This window comes from Sus scrofa, chromosome 12, assembly GCF_054392235.1.
Source record: "Sus scrofa isolate SSC_HxYL_T2T_F1_AM1 chromosome 12, Sscrofa_HxYL_maternal_Yorkshire_Landrace_v2.0, whole genome shotgun sequence".
Taxonomy (NCBI): Eukaryota; Metazoa; Chordata; class Mammalia; order Artiodactyla; family Suidae; genus Sus; species Sus scrofa.
In genome coordinates, this window is record NC_139394.1 from 24,897,392 (window position 1) to 24,916,868 (window position 19,477).

The window sequence follows — 19,477 nt, forward strand, 5'->3', positions numbered from 1 at the left end:
GTTCTCAGAAACTGCTAAAATGAACTTAAAATTCCCAATGTTCATGTGCATACAAATAACCTTGGGGTCTTATTAAAATACAGATTCTGGGAGTTTCCATTGTGGCTCAGTGGGTTAAGAATCCAACTAGTATCCACGACTGTGCGGATTTGATCCCTGGCCTTGCTCAGGGGGTTAAGGATCCGGCATTGCTGTGAGCTGCTCAGGGCAGACGCGGCTCTGATCTGGCATTGCTGTGGCTGTGGCCTAGATCATAGGCTGCAGCTCTGATTCAACCCCTGCACTGGGAATGTCCATATACCGTGCGTGCAGCCATAAAAAATAAAAAATTTTTTAAATTTTAATAAAAAATAAAATACAGATTCTGACTCAGAAGTTCGCATTTGATGGTGCCTGACATTCTGCATTTCTAACTTTTCAAGTGATGCTGCTGTTGCTGGTTTATGGGCCAATCTTGGAGTATCAAGGAGCTAAAGACTAACACAAAGGATTTCTTGCTTTGCTTTTTTCTATTTACACTGACCTACAAAGTCCTGAGAATTTCTCTCTTCCTTGCTAACTCTACTGTCCATCCTTCTCTTCTAAAAAAAGGCGGGGGCGGGGTTGGGGTAGAAAACCTTACAAAAGGCTTTTTCTTTTAAGGAACTATTAGCTGCACACACTGTTTTCACCAACATGTCAAACATCTATCTCATGTGATTAAATACTTTCACAGAACCTCTACTATTTCAAACAGGGCACCTGGATATTCAGTAAAACAATAAGAGACTGGGAGCAGCAATTAATTCTAGTTATGCCATATGGCAGCATAGAACACTGGCTGGAACCTGAAAACTCAATTTCACAAGAGTTTTACTTATTCTGAATGTTAATCATTATAGGATCAGCAAACATATGCCTACCAACCTGCTCCATTTACACAAAATTCTAAAGAATAATCACACTGCACACTCAAAAATGATTGGTTTTTCCCAAATGGACTTAAAATTTCTCTCCTACCAGATTCTCAAAATAAAGTAGCTGCTGACAGCTCCAGCTTAATCTCTCTGTTAAATAAAATCTTCAAGCAGTTCTTTTAATGAATGGTACTGCTTGCTTTCTTACCATTTTCATCGTCAGCTCATAATTTGGCACAAGTATAATTTCCCCACTTCCGGATGCCTCGGCCCTGGGGTTGTTTCAAGGGCTGGCCCTGCTGGCCCTACCAACTCCCTCCATCGTGCCTGTCATTGCAAGACACCCATCCCACCATATTCTCTCCATTTCATCTCTTTCCAGAATGGAGACATTATCATTTTCAGCACATACTCCATCCCCTGTCCTCTTAGAGCTCAGATACTTTCATCTCCTGTACATCTAATAATTTCAAGATAAGGACAGAAAAATCAGTTCTTGTTCTGTGAACTTTTGTCTCTGGTGCTTGAGAGACTATCCTAATATCCCCTGAACATGTTTTAGTGATAACATTTACTGCACCAGGGCCAAAATGATTTTCTGCCACTTTCAATTCTAGTTCAATAAAAGAATAAGAGCTCTGTTTCTAACCTCTGTCATTTTTAATACCATAAAATGATTTAAAAAATGTAAAATTGAGTTCCATTTCCTACTGGACTACCAATCTCATATTAGCTTTCCTTTTATCAAATTTATGAGAAAAGTCAGAAATTGCCTTTCCTTAAAAAAGATCAAAATTTCAGGATCTCCTGGGCAGAATGTTTGAATTGAATTTCAGCTCTCAATAATTGCTGGCCTGGAAGTTTTAAAGAAGTATAAAAGTTGGATACTGAAAGTTAGTTAGTTATGTCAGAAATAACAAACTGGAGGAGTATCCCTTAGTCTACTATCATCCAGAAATAATATGGTTATTCTTAGAAAATTATCATCCTAAAAAAATCACAAACATGTTTATTACAGTTCCAAATTGAGGAAGTCTATGGTTTTCTGCAACCACAGTGAATGAAGTCCATGGTTTCTGAAAACCAAAGTGAAACAAATAACATTTTTTGCAACATTATATTATGAAATGTTTCAAATATGCATAAAAGGTGAAAGAATACCCATATGTACCCACAGCCTAGACTCCATGATTCACATTTTGTTATATTTGTTCTGTCATATACTCATCCATCCATTCGTCTATCTTATTTTGTGACACATCCCAAAATAAACTGCAGACATTGCTGTACTCTAGCATGCATATATAAATAACTAAACTTCAATATTTAGTTACAGTTATTTTAAACTAATAAGGTTTTTGAGGGAGGATGGGGGGCAGAGAAGGAAGGATTTATTACTTGCAGCAGTTAAGCAGAACACCAAGGATCTCTCCCAAAGCAGTGTCTTCCTGAAGAACAGCGAAACTGAGAAAGCTCTAAGCAAAGGGCACATGAAACGGCCTGATCAGAGAACCCAGAATGGACCTAGGACCAAGGTCAACAAAATTCAAGCTCCAGTTGAAGTCACAAAGGCTGACATTATCACCCTTAGGCTCCAACTGACCTGGTGGTTGAGCACTTGAGGGGGTCTCTGAATTCTTCCACACAGCTCAAGCAAGGGCTTCAGGCCAATTTTTACCATTGAAACAAAACTGGAGAGTTTCCGTCATGGCGCAGCAGAAACGAATCAGACTAGGAACCATGAGATTGCCAGTTTGATCCCTGGCGTCGCTCAGTGGGTTAAGGATCCGGCGTTGCCCTGAGCTGTGATGTAGGTTGCACCCTCGGCTCGGATCCTGAGTGGCTATGGCTGCAGTGTAGGCCAGCAGCTGTAGCTCTGATTAGACCCCTAGCCTGGGAACCTCCACATGCTGCAGGCACAGCCCTAAAAAGCAAAAAAAGAAAAAGAAAAAGAAACAAAATTGGAAGTTTACAACTGATTTATTATCTGTGCCCTTGTTACTTCTCTTGCCTGATAACGGTCTTTGTTGTTTTGTTCCCTTAAGATCGTTATTATTGAGACCAGTTCAAGAGCAAGCAGTGTGGCCAGGCTTAGACTACAAAATGGCTTCTCATGTCAAAAAGCCCTATCTGATTCTTTTTCTCCAAAGACCCTCTACCCTATCTGCTTCCCTTCCTACAAGTATTTATATAGAAAAGTTACAATCGGATATGCGCCCCTCCCCACAATTTATTGTAGCACCACAATTATTCAGCTCAATCACTTAAATGCCATTGGTGGTCCGTCAGCACATGGCTTCAGTGCTTTCTTATGAGCTTATGCGTCAGCTGCATGTCAGGCACCAAGCTGAATCAGTAAGAGGATCTCCATGGCTTCAGCTGACTCACCTATTAAATGAGGAAACAAAACGGAAGCAGATAGAGTAGGGGGCCCTTGGAGAAAGACCACCAGGTATGGCTTTCTTGACATAAGAGAAGCCATTTTTGTCCTAAGCCATTCTGTGATTTAAGCCTGGCCACAATGCCTGCCCCTGAAAAAGTCTCAGTAATTAATAATCTTAAGGGAAAAAAGGGAATGCAGGAACAAGGGGAAAGCAGTCAAGAAATAATAGTTCAGCAATAAAACAGAGCCCTAGTTCCTCCTCAAGGGATATACATCACAATCTGATACCATCTTTTTTAAATTTTTTAATTAATTAATTAATTTATTATTTTGTCTTTTCTAAGGCCGAACCTGCGGCATATAGAGATTCCCAGGCTAGGAGTCTAATCAGAGCTGTAGCTGCCGGCCTGCACCACAGCCACAGCAATGCTGGATCCGCGCCACATCTTCGACCTACACCACAGCTCACAGCAACACCAGATCCTTAACCCACTGAGCAAGGCCAGGGATCAAATCCGCAACCTCATGGTTCCTAGTTGGATTGTTAACCACTGAGCCACGACGGGAACTCCTGACACCATCTTCGATTTCTGCAGGAACCAAGGCCCCCAGCCAGGTGAGGATGAGGTGGACCCTCCTGACCTCAATCAACTAGATCTTGGACTCCTTGGATCTTGGCCCTAATTCCATGCTGAATTCTCCTCTGCTCAAGCCCTCCATGAATATGTGTGCATCCATAGCTTCAAAATTCCCCAATTTGGCTATTCCAGGAAACACTGCTGTGGGAAGGACCCTAACTTGCTCCAAGCAATAAATCCTTCAGTCTCCTGATCCTTGACTTGATTGTGTCTTTTGACTCAACATCTACCAAAAAGCACAAAGTCAGTAACAAGACTAGAGCTGTGAAGCCTTCACATTTTCATAATTCTACAATTCTAACTCCCAGGGTTCTAGAGTGTAGAGTACACTTCAGGATTAAAACTAAAAAGAAATTTAAAAATAAAGGTCTCTTACTATGTCCTCCCCCAACCCCAACAATCCCCTTGCAAATGTTACCCTGCAAGACATGTTACCTAAAAAACAAGGTCTGCCTCTTGGTGAGTGTCAAGTCAAGACACAACCAAGCCAAAGAGCAGGAGGAGAAAGGGATTTATTACCTACAGCAAGAAAGAGGCACATCAGGGAGTCTCTCCCAAAGCAGTGTCTTTAAACCAATAAGCTTTTGAAAGATGCCAACCTTTTACTTTTCTTTCCTTTTTCTTTTTTTGGAATGGCTTGGGTAAGTAAACTATACAACCAATTAGAAATTCTACATTCAAAATCCTACTCTTTTACTAATTCTGTTACTTCGAGTAATTTCTTTTTTCCTTTTTTAAACTTTTTGATAGATTTTTTACTACAGTTGATTTATAATGTACTGTCAATTTCTGCTAGTAATTACTAGAGTAATTTCTTATATCTCAGTTCTCTCATCAACAAAAGAACCAAGGCATTTGGTAGACATGGTAAAAGGTCTCTATTACCAAATTGTAAAATGGACCTTGTGGTCACAGCAGAATTCACAAATGAGAGACATTCACTGATACAGAGAATCAGAGAAAACAGAGCTAACTGGAGATGATGTGGGCATAGAGTTTTCTATAAATTATAATGAGAACTTCAGCAAGGCTCACAAACTCAAGAGGGAGCTTGAGGTTGAGTGTTTAATGATAATGTATCTTATATAAGCCACACTGTATCTATGATAATACAATTTGAGGCTGGACTATTGAAGACTGAGTCCCTCCAAGTGGGAATTTTGTAACAAAGCATTAGCATCAAATTGGAATTTTCTTGGCTTTGAAAATTTATTACTGGTGTGTAAACTCCCTATTAATTAACTACAGTAAGAGCCGCCACAGGGATAGCTGCCCCTTCCTTTATGAGCTGTTTGTTCCCCTACACTGAGTTTTTTTTTTTCTTTTGGAAGATTGGCCCTGGAAGGGGCATCCTTTGAAGCCTGAAGAATCAAAGCTGCTGCAAAGCACTGCTGAGAGTTTCGAAAGAAATATGAAGAAACTACTTTGGACCTGGGGCGATAGGCTGAGATCTTCCCAAACAGGTCAGCAGTTGGTCCATAAAATATTCCCATTGCCAAGGAGGTGGTGACATCTTGTGTAAATCAAAACCTAAAACCCTAAGATATCTCATTTCCATTTTAAATGCATGGGGGTTAAATACGGATACATAGCACTGGAGAAGTTCCTGTGGGATTGATTTTTTTTTCCATCTTCTCTGAGTCCTTTGCTGAGCTTGATAAGTAGGACCGCATTTCATTATCAACTCTGCTAGCACCACACTTCAGGGAGACTAGATGAGACTACACAGTGGGAGAGAAGATCCAGCTTCCAAAGAAGAAATGATTCACATGGTGTGATTATAAAAACCCACTTTAGGCCCAACTCATTTTCAACAGAATCATGAAATAAAATTAAATCCCAAGGAAGTGAAATTTCCTGCATCATTTTGCAAATTAAAGAAAAGGAAAAATCATAACGATATCATAAAAGAAATCAAATAGAAGTTTCAAGGTTTCATTGGTAATGTTTGCATTTTTGTAACATTTGGGGAAAAAAATAATTCCAAACAACATTTTGGAGGCAGTAACTTAAAAAGAAAACACAAGATCATGGTTAGGAGAATCTTTAATTGAATCAGTTGGTGTTATAGAAAAAACATCAGAACAAAGAGTTTGGGTTCTGACAGCTGATCCAGTGCTCTTGCATTTCTCTCCCCTTTGCTCCAGTTTCACTGTAATACAGGAAGTGGAGACAGGGTGGATCTATATCAGAAATAAGAGAAAGCAAGCAAATTAGGGAAAAACCACATCAGGAAGGCCTCATGCCACAAGTTTCTAGAGAGCCACAAATAGATGAATACAGAGAAGCATTCCCCCCCCCCCCATTGGCTTTCTATATGCAGAGAAAATAGTACAGCACTGGGACAAAAGACTAGCTCCAGATCAGCTGAGACTTAAAATCAAGGCCAAAGAAAATGGTGGTAAAATTAAGACAGTAATTTCATATAAATGATCTTTTAACACAATGTATGAATTAAGAGCTTCATTTATAGATACATAGAAAAGCTTCTAGTATTAAAAAATTGACACTGAGTTTTTTGAGACCTTCCAAGACAAATTCATTTTTTTTTCTCAAGACAAATTCATTTTGAGTAGATAATAGAAATGTGCCCAAGAGATAATGATAGCTATAATTCCATCAGGAGTAAAGCAAATTTCAGCAAGCTAACTGCACAGCTGAAGAGTAGTGTTCAGCTTATTATTCTAATGGGTCAGTCCATCCTGAAGGATACAAGCTCAGGTATCTGCCTCTCTCCTAGCTCTCATTTCAAAATTCCTTTTGCTCTCGATAGAACAAGTTATTAAGTTTAAAGAGCTCACTACTGGGAATTTTTAATAAAAAGGTTTGAAAGGAACACATTTATTCATCCAAGCTTTAAAAAAACAAAAAAACAAAAACAAAAACCCACTTAGGATTTCCCGTTGTGGCTCAGTGGGTTATGAACCCAACTAGTATCCATGAGGACCCAGGTTCAATCCCTAGCCTCTTTGAGTGGGTTAAGATCCAGTGTGGTCATGAGCTATGGTGTAGGTCTCAGATGCTGCTTAGATTTGGTGTTGCTGTGGCTGTGGCTGTGGTGTAGCTTGGATTCTACCCCTAACCTGGGAACTTCCATATGCTGAAGGCGCCAGCCTAAAAAGCAAAAATAAGTAATTAAACAATTAAAATTAAAAAACCCACTTACTAAAAATTATTATACACCCAAGTTATTTATATAAAATATTTATTTTATGAAATGACCAAAGGGAGAAGTTTCTGCCCACTAATACCATGATAATAGAAAACCAAAAGGGATCAATTTAATCTTACAGATAGTACCAAATCCAAGATACCCACACAAGTGAAAGAATAAACAAACAATGGGAGGGAAAAAAATGTATACATATATGTGTAACTTGGTCCCCATGCTGTACAGCGGAAACAATAAATTAATTTAAAAAAATAAAAAATAAAAAAAGAATAAACAAAATAATCATCATATAAAATTAAAAGGAAAGTTACACATTTCAAGGCTGCCTTGAAAATATAAGAGAATTGGTATAAAATAACATATAACAAAATAATCTTCCTTTCCAGGTTAAGCTAAAAGATCAACAGCAGGTAATATTATATCAATACTACCTGTAGAGCATTTCAGACTAAAAGAGCAAAAAATACAGCCTCTCACCATCCCTACTAAGTGTATCTCCAAAAATATTTAACATGATTATGAAATCCCAACATACACTCACTAAATAACAGAAAATTAGTGCAGGAATTTGGCAGTTGAGAGCCCTAAAGTTGTTGTGGGTTTATATTTTCTTTCTTGGTTAAGAATGAGAGGCAGAGGGGAGTTCCCGTCATGGCGCAGTGGTTAACGAATCTAACTAGGAACCATGAGGTTGCGGGTTCAGTCCCTGCCCTTGCTCAGTGGGTTAACAATCCGGCATTGCCGTGAGCTGTGGTGTAGGTTGCAGATGCAGCTCGGATCCCGCATTGCTGTGGCTCTGGCGTAGGCCAATGGCTACATCTCCGATTTGATCCCTAGCCTGGGAACCTCCATATGCCGTGGGAGCGGCCCAAAGAAATAGCAAAAAGACAAAAAGACAAAAAAAAAAAAAAAATGAGAGGCAGAGAAGAATACCCACTGTGGCCCAGTGGGTTAAGAATCTGACTGCAGTGGCTCGGGTGGCTAAGGAGGTGCAGGTTTGATCCCCAGCCCAGTGCAGTGGGTCAAAGGATCCAGGATTGTGGCAGCTGCTGCATAGGCTGCAACTGCGGCTCAGATTTAATCCCTGGCCTGGGAATGTCAATGTGCTGTGGGTGTGGCCATTAAAAAAAAAATGACAGGTAGAGAGAAACAGAACTGAAAAAGGAAGAAAGGAATTTTTAACCTTTGAGATGTGGTCAAATTATTGCTATGACATTTGAGCCTTTTCAGAGCTCTTGAAACTTAGATGGATTGCACAAGTACCTACCAGTCTTTTTTTTTTTTTTTTTTTTTTTTTTTCTTTCATTAGCTCTGAAACTCCAGTGTAAATAGCAAAATGAACAACAGAAAGGAATGCTAGGAGCAAATATCTAAACTTGTAAGTAACACAAATGTACCAACACATTCCACATTACTTCTCTTGATAAGCATACTCACTTGAATGTGTTTTGTTTGGGGGTTTTAAGCTCAATCATCAGCACATAGGAAAAGTAAAACTCTCTGTGGTAATGGGAATGCTATTTACATTATACCACTTTGAAAATCTTGCTCCCATAAGTTATATCAGACTAACTCCTCGTCTTTCTTTCTATAATACAAAGACACAAGAACAATATAGTCTTAGACTAAATCTTGTTTTAAAGCTAAATGCATGTTAAGCTGACAAGGAAAACCTGAAGTTCCCAAAGAGAACTGGAATTATTTTTATGGTATTTATACTAACATATCATGTTTCATGCAGAGCTATATGCTAACCACCTACAATGAGACATGTTCAAGACATTCTTTCAGCCTGTACTTTAAATGTCCTGTGGTTTGCAGGGTTTGTGCCATAACCCTGTTACAGTAAGTTATTTCTTTATTTCTTTCTCAATATGCTATTAATCTACCTGTCTCTTTTTGGAACTCCTTTAAGTTTCATAACAGGAAACAATACTCCAAGTTTGTTTCCATTGGCTCTGGCCTTCACGTCCAACAGTGAGCATAAATGACTAGCTGTTCCAAAATGAGCCATGGAAAGGGAATTTATCCCTACCTCAGTAGTAAAAATATTCTATTTTCTTCATCCCCTCCCCCACACCCAACATATTCTTGCTGTCTGATGGCCTCCCCTGAATCAAACTTAAGAAATGCTCAACTGTTTCTGCAAATGCCTAAGAACACGATCTGACGTCTGAATGTAGATCATGTCTGCTTCATTCCAGGTGTCTCACATCTGGCACTGGTCCTGCAGTGACCACTGTAATAAAACAGGAGGAGCCTCTACCTCGCTTTCATCCTAATCATTCTCTAAAGAGCTCAGTGGAAATTTGGACTCAGAATGTGAAAGCTGTTAGTTTTTAGGGCACTTCGACGAAGAGCAATGAACATCACAGCTCAGGACGTCAAATACCACAACGGGACTTCATTTCCTTGGAATCACAGAAATTGCCATCCGTTTTTTATTTTATCTAACATGGAAAACATTATCTTTCATGGGTAACACTTTTAAGCCAAAAAAGAAAAAAAAAAAACCTGTAAGACAGAAATACAGATACAATTTTAAGTCTGAGACAAGAGAGAATAGCAAAGCTACCTGTACTGAAAAAAAGATGAGCACTTGGAGGACATCCCTGACTCGACACAACTATCATTTCCTAGGGTCAGTCTCTCTAGGTAACAGAAAGGTGGCAAATGGCACATAACAGCTATAATGGAGTCAGATGCTTTAACTTACAGCAGGTCCACAGCCATGGCAAACAGCACTGAATTCTGAGCCACCATAAAAATTAGGGCCAAGCCCCTAGAGTTTACTAAAGATACAACAAAGATGGAATGGGAAATTTGGGGGGAAATATACGTAATTACGGTGTTTATATTTATCTAGTGGCTTTCCTAGATTATCCTGCTAGAGATTTCTTACCTGCCTTCCACATAAGCCCTAACGTGCCAAATTAATAGATTAGTTCCTATCCTTCCCCACAAATTTGTCAGACCTCTAAAATTTTATTTCTTTAATATGACTGAAGATAAAAAAAAAAAAAAACTTTAAAGTGACTCTCGGAGTTCCCATCGTGGCACAGGGGAAACAAATCCGACTAGGAACCATGAGGTTTTGGGTTCGATCTCTGGCCTCACTCAGTGGGTTAAGGATCCTGGCATTGCCATGAGCTGTGGTGTAGGTCACAGATGCAGCTCGGATCTGGCGTTGCTGTGGCTCTGGCGTAGGCCGGCAGCTGTAGCTCCGACTGGACCCCTAGCCTGGGAACCTCCATATGTCGGGAGTGTGGCCCTAAAAAAAAAAAAAACAAAAAAAAAAAGTGACTTTCAATAATTCTTTTTTTTTTTTTTTCTTTTTTAGGAACGCACCCATGGCATATGGAGGTTCCAGTCCGAGCTACAGCTGCCTGCCTACACCACAGCCACAGCAAATCAGATCCGAGCCGCATCTGTGACCTACACCACAGCTCGAGGCAACGCCGGATCCTTAACCCACTGAGAGAGGCCAGGGATCAAACCTGCAACCTCATGGTTCCTAGTTGGATTTGTTTCCTCTGCGCCACGATGGGAACTCCTCAATAATTCTTTTGATGTTACTTGGCAACTTGCCATATACATTTAACTCTCAAGCTTGATGACTCCAAATTTCTCTTCATACCTCGCCTCTGTGAGAGATACAACTTCCACACACAAAAAAGTAGACAAGCTGTCAGTGTTTTCAAACCAAGTGGTATCAATACGTATAAGTACATAACATCAATGGGCCATAAATGGGACTAAAGATGCAATGTGGCTGCAAAGAGGATTCAGCACTACAAGGGTTACATTAACAGGGTGATGACTGAATGGGTAAATGTAAGACAATTTCAAACAGATTGCCAAAAGAAAGCCTCATTTTTCCATTTTCTTGTACAGTATCTAATTTCTGGCTCCTCATTTCCTCCCGATCTGATAATTATGAAATTCTAAATAAAGTGTCATCTTTCTTGCAACAAATCAATGAACAGAAAGCTCCCATCAACAATGCAGATGTTTCCTAAAACTCCTGCTGATTATTTCCTGAATGTCTATCCCACAAACCACACAGCAAGTTCTTTGAGAATAAGGAACACTCTCCATCTCATAACAAATACAGCTTCTATGTGTGCGTGCATGGGTGCGTGTGTATGGATATGTGTGTATGCGCTTAAAAAGAGGACTAAGAAATAATATGTAAGTGATAACAGTGAGTCACCACAAAGATCACCTTTTATTACCAATTTCAGATTGAAATGTAGCCCTTTTCCAAAGGCAGTGGGACAAATAGGGAAAAGGAGACTCCCTCCTCATTGAATATTTGTCTTTACAGATACAGTAAGATTTTTTTACATTCCTTATCACAGATTTATACCATTAACACCACCACCTACACAATTATATGTAAGGCATCTCTACATATACAATTTAAAATAATCCCACCTTTATCCCTCATGCCATCCTTATAATAGTCCTATAATACAAAGTTCAACTTTGTATTTAAAAAAAGCAAGGAGTTTCCTTCATGGCTCATTGGTTAACAATCCTGACTAGGACCCATGAGGATGCGGGTTCATCCCTGGCCTCACTCAGTGGGTTAAGAATCTGGCGTTGCCCTGAGCTGTGGTGTAGGTTGCAGGGAAGATTAGATCCAGCATTGCTGTGGCAGTGGTATACGCCGACAACTACAGTTCCGATTCCACAACTAGCCTGGGACTTTCCATATGCCACGGGTGCAGCCCTAAAAAGTAAATAAATAAATAAATAAATAAATAAAAATAAAAAATAAAATTCTATGGGTTACTAACTAAGCCTTCAGGTACACAACTAACCGTAAACATATCTACTAATAAAGTAACATTATGGGGAGGTTTGTTTTAAACACTCTTCTAGGTCCCCCAAAATTATAGATATTCTCACTTTTGCAAAAAGCTCACACCTTCTGCATTCTGTTTGTTTCAATTATTCAGGGCAACCCAAGCTGATAATTACACAGTCCCCAGTTGCTGAGTAAAAGTGATGCTTAATTAGCCAGCAGGAAAGATCGATTAAGATCCAGCAGGGCATCTTGTGAGGTTCTCTCACATTCCTGGAGGGAATATATTCTGGCTGTGCCCTTAGAAAGGATAAAGTTCTCTGCTCCTAAGGAGTTTCGATGAGCTTTCTAAAGTTGATGCTAAGATCGATTAGCCATACAAATTAAATCCCAGTCATAACCCTGCTGAGGCTCTCCCTTTACTAAGAGTCCTCAGTTCAAACATTCTGAATCACATCGCCACCAGGTTGGAAAAGGCTTAAAATAGTACTCACTTATCCTCAACTCTCATTCAGTTATCACATTTCAAGCAAGAGGTGGTCGGGAAACATATTATAAAGGAAAAATTTTATTTTTTTCTCCCTCAAGCAAGTGTATGCATCTGACAGGTGCTCACATTATAAAAGGCATGAATTATGTCAGGAGAGGGAGTGGGATGGATTGGGAATTTGGGGTTAATAGATGCAAACTATTGCCTTTGGAATGGATAAGCAATGAGATCCTGCTGAATAGCACTGGGAACTATATCTAGTCATTTATGATGGAGCATGATAATGTGAGAAAAAACAATGTATACATGTATGTGTGACCGGGTCACCATGCTGTACAGCAGAAAATTGACAGAACACTGTAAACCAGCTATAATGGAAAAAATAAAAATCATTATAAAAATTTTAAAAAACAACAAAAAAACCTTCATGAGCATGATATTCCAAACAGTCTAAGACTAAAACATTCTAATAAGGTCAGAGAGTCAACTGGATAAGTCTGGTTTAAATTTTATATTAGGGAAGGAGATGTGGATGCAAAATCAGGACCAAAAATCATTATAAAAATTATCTCATACTGCTTAACATCTCCCCCTTTAGGAATCTGGACAAGCATAAATATTTAGCTTTTCAAACATTTTGTGCAAGTGTTCAAGAACAAACATAACAATCCAAAGCTAAAAGCAGAATAGTTTTCTTAACATGCATAATTACAAAATACTTCCATTCTGGCAAACTAACTACCCTAACAATGCCTGCCTACCTCCAACTCAATTCAGTAAACATTTATTAAGCCTTTACCAAGTATAAAGAAATATGATAGGTATGTCTTAGCTTGCTAATTTATATACAATTGAAATAGATATTACTGATTATAAATTGTTTTAAAGCTTATGGAGAAGAATAATGAAGCCAGTTTACAAACCTAGATTTGATTTGCTGAAAGCCCCGTAGAATATGGTCTCTGTGGTCCCTTGCAAGAGCACTGAGGTTCTCATTCCGCAAACCTTCTGCCAGGAACTCCTCAGCATCTAAAACAACAACAACAAAAAAGTCACTATAAAACTCCCAGAGGAAAACACAGGCAGAAAACTCTTTGACATAAATCACAGCAACATCTTGTTTGATCCACCTCCTAGAATAATGACAATAAAGACACAAATAAACCAATGGGACCTAATCAAACTCAAAAACTTTTGCACAGCCAAGGAAACCATAAAAAAACAAAAAGACAACCTACCAAATGGGAGAAAATCTTTGTCAATGATGCAACAGACAAGGGTCTAATCTCCAAAATATACAAACAACGCATGCAACTCAACAGCAAAAAAACAAACAACCCAACTGAAAAATGAGCAGAAGGCCTAAATAGACATTTCTCTAAAGAAGACATACGGATGGCCAACACACATATGAAAAAATGCTCAATATCACTAATTATTAGAGAAATGCAAATCAAAACTACAATGAGGTACCACCTCACTCACAACAGTCAGAATGGCCATCATTAACAAGGCAACAAATAACAAATGCTGGAGAGGGTGTGGAGAAAAAGGTACCTTCCTCCACTGTTGGTGGGAATGTAAATTGGTACAACCACTATGGAAAACAGTATGGAGTTGCCTCAGAAAACTAAATATAGAACTACCATATGAGCCATCAATTCCACTGCTGGACACATATCCGGACAAAACTTTCATTGAAAAAGATACATGCACCCCTATTTTCATAGCAGCACTATTCACAATAGCCCAGACAGGGAAACAACCTAAATGTCCATCAACAGGATGAATGGATTAAGAAGATGTGGTACATACATACAATGGAATATTACTCAGCCATAAAAAAGACAAGCTAATGTCATTTGCAGCAATATAGATGGATGTAGAGACTTTCATACTAAATGAAGAAAGCCAGAAAGAGAAAGACAAATACCATATGATATCACTTATTTGTAGAATCTAAAATATGGGAACAGATGATCCTATCTAAAAATAACAAACAGGAGTTCCCATGGTGGCTCAGTGGTTAAGGAACCATGAGGTTGTGGGTTTGATCCCTGGCCTCGCTCAGTGGGTTAAGGATCTGGCTTGCCGTGAGCTGTGGTGTAGGTCGTAGATGCAGCTCAGATCCCACATTGCTGTGGCTGTGGTGTAGGCAGGTGGCTACAGCTCCGATTGGACCCCTAGCCTGGGAATCTCCATATACCGTGAGAAGTGGCCCTAGAAAAGGCAAAAAGACAAAAAAATTAAAAAAAAATAACAAACAAACAAAAAACAGAAACAAGAAAAGCAGACTTGGGGTTCCTGAGGAGGGGAAGAGGAGAGAGTGGGATGGATGGGCATTTTGGGGTTTTGGGGATGCAAACTTTTATATTTGGAATAGATGGGCAATGGGATCTTACTGTACAGCACAGGGAAATGTATGTGATTGGGTCACTTTGTGGTACAACAGAACTTGATGAAACATTGTAAATCAACTACACTTTAATAATAATAATTTAAAAAGAAAACAAAAAATGAATAAATAAAAGAAAAAGAAAGTTCATCAATGGAAAAGAAAAAATACTAAGGAATATGAAAGACTAAGAAATGAGAATTATTTTCTCCTTAAAAACTTTAAAGTTGCAGAACAAGGTGAATGTAATTAATGCCACAGAAGTGCACACTTAATACTGATTAGATGGTAAATTTTATGTTACATATAGTTCACTAGAATAAAAAATAAATAAAAATGTATATGTACCTGTAAGTGACACTTTCTGATAATCCAAGACCTTGGTATGAATTTAGAAAGGTAATGGATATAGTAACCACAAGAAATAACTATTTTCTTTCTTTTCTTTTTTTCCTTTTTTTTTCTTTTTGCCTTTTCTAGGGCCGCACCCACGGTGTATGGAGGTTCCCAGGCTAGGGGTCTAACTGGATGGAGCAGTAGCTGCTGGCCTACACCAGAGCTCACAGCAACGCCGGATCCTTAACCCACTGAGAGAGGCCAGGGATAGAACCCACAACCTCATGGTTCCTAGTAGGATTCATTAACCACTGAGCCACAATGGTAACTCCAGAAATAACTATTTTCTAAACCATCTTAAAGAAACGTTTAAATATTAATTAACACCCAGGCAGAGAAGAGACTGTCAGTTTCAAAAATATATAAACATTACTAACAAGTAACAGATGGTCACAGGCCAACAGAAACTATAGAGAAATACCAATGAACAGAATTTAAATTTAAAATAGAGCTGAGGAGTTCCCACTGTGGCTCAATGGTTAATGAATCAGACTAGGAACCATTAGGTTGTGGGTTCGATCCCTCGCCTCCCTCGCCTCGCTCAGTGGGTTAAGGATCTGGTGTTGCTGTGATCTGTGGTGTAGGTCGCAAAGAGGCTTGGATCTGATGTTGCTGTGGCTCTGGCGTAGGCCAGCAGCTACAGCTCTGATTAGACCCCTAGCCTGGGAACCTCCATATGCCGTGGGTGCAACCCTGGAAAAGACAAAAACAAACAAACAAAATAAAATAAAATAAAATAGAGCTGAAACACAAAATCAAGAACAAAAAGGGCAGGCATTTGGAGAAAAAAAATTAATTAGCATATGCGTCATCAATGAAAATGACAATGCAACTGGGTGAAGGAAACCACATGGAAAAGAAAAAAAAGTGTCCAAGAGAAGGAAACTGCCATTAATGTGAGCATACATTATAACATAGAGACATGATAGAAATAGATAATATGAAACAAATCATACTATGTTGAAAGAAACCGGAGAGGACTTTAACGAATCTTCAAAGACAAAATACATTGATAATGATTATAATGGCCAAAAATGATAGCTACACACCTAATTATGCATAGAAGGGTTATCATACCAAAAAAGCATATAAATAATACAGTTAAAAATTTTCATCTCCAAAAATAGTGCCTGTAATATGAAACTGTATTATGTATATATATCATACGAATAATGTTATGAACTTATACACTTGGGTTACATAAGTACACTTAAAAATTTGTTTTACATTCACACCACCGAATGGGACCAAGCAAAAAAATCCTAGATAGCCAGCACCAGGACTTCTGATGGGGCATAAAGTTCTGGAAACAAAAATTTTGCAGAGGACCACCACCAACTTCTAAGACCTGCATCACGTCTATTGCATATGTCATTTGCTAGGTTGTTCAAAAGTCCTCTGAAGGCTAAACAATGAGGAAAAGAGAAGCTGACTGAAAAGGTAAAAAAAAAAAATGCTATCCAAAATTCAATTAATATAACACACCGTATTAATGGATAAAGGACAAAGACCACATGATCATCTTAATAGATACAGAAAAAGCATCAAAAAATTCAACCACACCTCATGACAGAAAACACTCAACAAACCGGGAACAGAAGGAAACATCCTCAGCCTGATAAAGACCACCTACAAAAAACCCACTAACATCACACTTAAACCATGTGTGAAAATTAATAAACCAAATCATCATTTTAAATAAAGCCAGGATGCCAGAAGAGGGAGCTCTCATGCCCTACCCATCGATGTCAATTGTAGACCCAACAGGAAGAGATGTACCTTTGCATCTCCAACAGGAAGAAAGTGGCTTATTTTACTACCCAGCAGGAAGAAGGAGAATTTTCTCCTTGACCTTCAAGAGTCTAGTCACTGAGAGACTGCTATTTGACTCAGCCAATGAAAAGCCATTACACTTCGAACTCCCAGTTTCCTCCAGGGAGCTCTTTGTTTATAATAGCCCCTCCCAATTCCTTATCCTCTATAAAAGAAAGTTCCTTTCTTTTAGTCTCTGGACTTGCCTGTGGATCACCATAGATTGCACGTTCTGAATTGCAAATCTTTGTTGTTCCCAAGTAAAACCTTTTTTTTTTTTTTTTTTTTTTGGTAAAATAACTGGTTGTTTCATTGTTTTAGGTCCACAAGTAAAAGACTGAATGCTTTCCCCCTATTTCTAAAACAAGATGTCTGCTCTCACTACTTAAGCTCAGCATTGTACTGGTGCTAGCCAGGGCAATTATGCAAGAAAATGAAATTAAAAGAGTCCAAATTAGAAAGGAAGAAGTAAAACTATCTCTATTTGCAGATGACATAATCTTATATATAGAAAACACTAAAGAAGCCACTGAAAAATATTAGAACTAATAAATGAGTTCAGTAAGTTTGACAAGATTAATATACAAAAATCAGTTGTGTTCTATATAATAGCAATGAATAAACCAAAATTAAATTATGAAAATTCCATTTAAGATAACATAAAACAGAATTAAATACTTAGAAATAAATTTAGCAAGAGAAGCATAAAACTTAAACTCTGAAAACTACAAAATACTACTGAAAGAAATCAAAGACCTAAATAAATGGAAAGACATCCCATGTTTATATATGTGACTTACTACTGTCATTATGGGAATATTCCACAAATTAATTTACGGATTTCTATAAAAATCTCATCTGGCTGCTGCTGCTTCTTTTTTTTTTTTTTTTTTTTTTTTTTGGTTGCTGAAATTGACAAGCTAATTCTACAATTCATTTGGAAATCCAAGGGGCCCAGAATAGCCAAAAGAATTCTGAAAAAAAAGGACAAATCTGAGGAGTTTTCACTGTGCCACGACGGGAACTCCCCATAGCAGCATTATTTTTAATAGCCAATTTGTGGACAAAACCCAAATGTCCATCAACCAATGAACAGATAAATAAAATGTGGCATATCTATACAATGGAATATTATTCAATAATAAAAATGAAATGTTGATATAGGCTGCAATACAAATAAATCTGTGAAATCATAATTTCTCCAAGTAAAAGAAACCAGTCTCAAGGGTCACATATTGCGTAATTCCATTTACATGAAATAGACAGAATAAGCAAAAATCTATAGAAACAGAGTATATTAGTGGATGCCTAGGGGCTGTGGGAGAGAGGGAGGCATATTGGAAAGACTAAAGGGGTTCAAGTTTTATTTGGGCATGATGAAAATGTTCTTAAATTTATTGTGGTGATAATTGCACAATTCTGTGAAGACTATACTAAAAGCCATTGGATTTTATGCTTTAAATGGGGAGGCTGGGAGTTCCCCTGTGCCTCAGTGGTAATGAACCTGACTAGTAGGCATGAGATGGCAGGTTCAATCCCTGGCATTAAGGATCCGGCATTGCTGTGAGCTGTGGTGTAGGTCGCAGGTGCGGCTCAGATCCCGTGTCGCTGTGGCTGTCATGTAGGCCAGCAGCTGTTCTCCAATTTGGCCCCTAGCCTGGGAACTTTTCATATGCCACGGCTGTGGCCCGAAAAAGACAGAAAAAAAAAATGGGTAGGCTGTACGGTATAAGAACTATATCTCAATGAAGCTGTTAAAAAATACAAATGAAGGAATGTATGACTGAATGACGACATCTCCACATATCCTCCTGAACTTTCAAAATGGAAGGAAAATGAAAACATCCCTCAAATACACAGACAGAAAAAAATAAGTAGTCTACAAAACAACACAGTCAAAACGGCCTCTCCACAACATAAGCACCAGAGGATGAATGTTTTACAGCGTTTTAAAGGAAAAAATGCTGCACTCAGGAATTCTAAATATAGTCAAGGAGACCAGCAAAACATTTTTAAACAGTTGTGGCTCTGAATTTCTACCACTTACATTCTTTCCTGATGAAAATCTTTTCAAGGATACATTAATCAACAGAGAGAAAGTAGTAGTGATGAAATTCAAAACAGCAAAATCAGTTAAATCTAGATAATTGTGGTTAAGTATGGTTTAAAACCTATTTTAAAAATTAATTCTCAATTAAGACATTTGTTAAAAAAATGTAATAAGTATCTGAATTCCAGTTAGGAAAGGAATAGAGAGGAAGAAAAACATGCTCAATTACTCATTTACATAGGGCTAATGGATACTATTCCATCCTGGACAATGATAATTAAAGCAAATGCATTAACCATGATTTTACAAAACAATAATGTAATAAAAGTAGAACATATGATTTTTTAAATATTCAATATAATAAAATATAGAAAAAGGAGAAGGACGTAGCATAAAAAATAACTCATAAAATAAGATGATCATTGATATCACTGA

The 19,477-nt window shown here is 38.2% G+C and overlaps 1 protein-coding gene across 2 annotated transcripts in view; it reads right to left on the reverse strand.

Moving 5' to 3' along the window:
* SKAP1 (src kinase associated phosphoprotein 1) overlaps positions 1 to 19,477 on the reverse strand; it is a 327,149-nt gene that overhangs the window by 267,853 nt on the left and 39,819 nt on the right. For both annotated transcript variants that reach the window (XR_014821186.1, XM_013979973.3), the window contains exon 2: positions 13,313 to 13,418. Coding sequence is in view for 1 of the 2 variants with exons in the window: in XM_013979973.3 (XP_013835427.2) it covers positions 13,313 to 13,418 (106 nt within the window). In the remaining variant the exon portion in view is untranslated. The remainder of the gene's footprint in view (positions 1 to 13,312; positions 13,419 to 19,477) is intronic.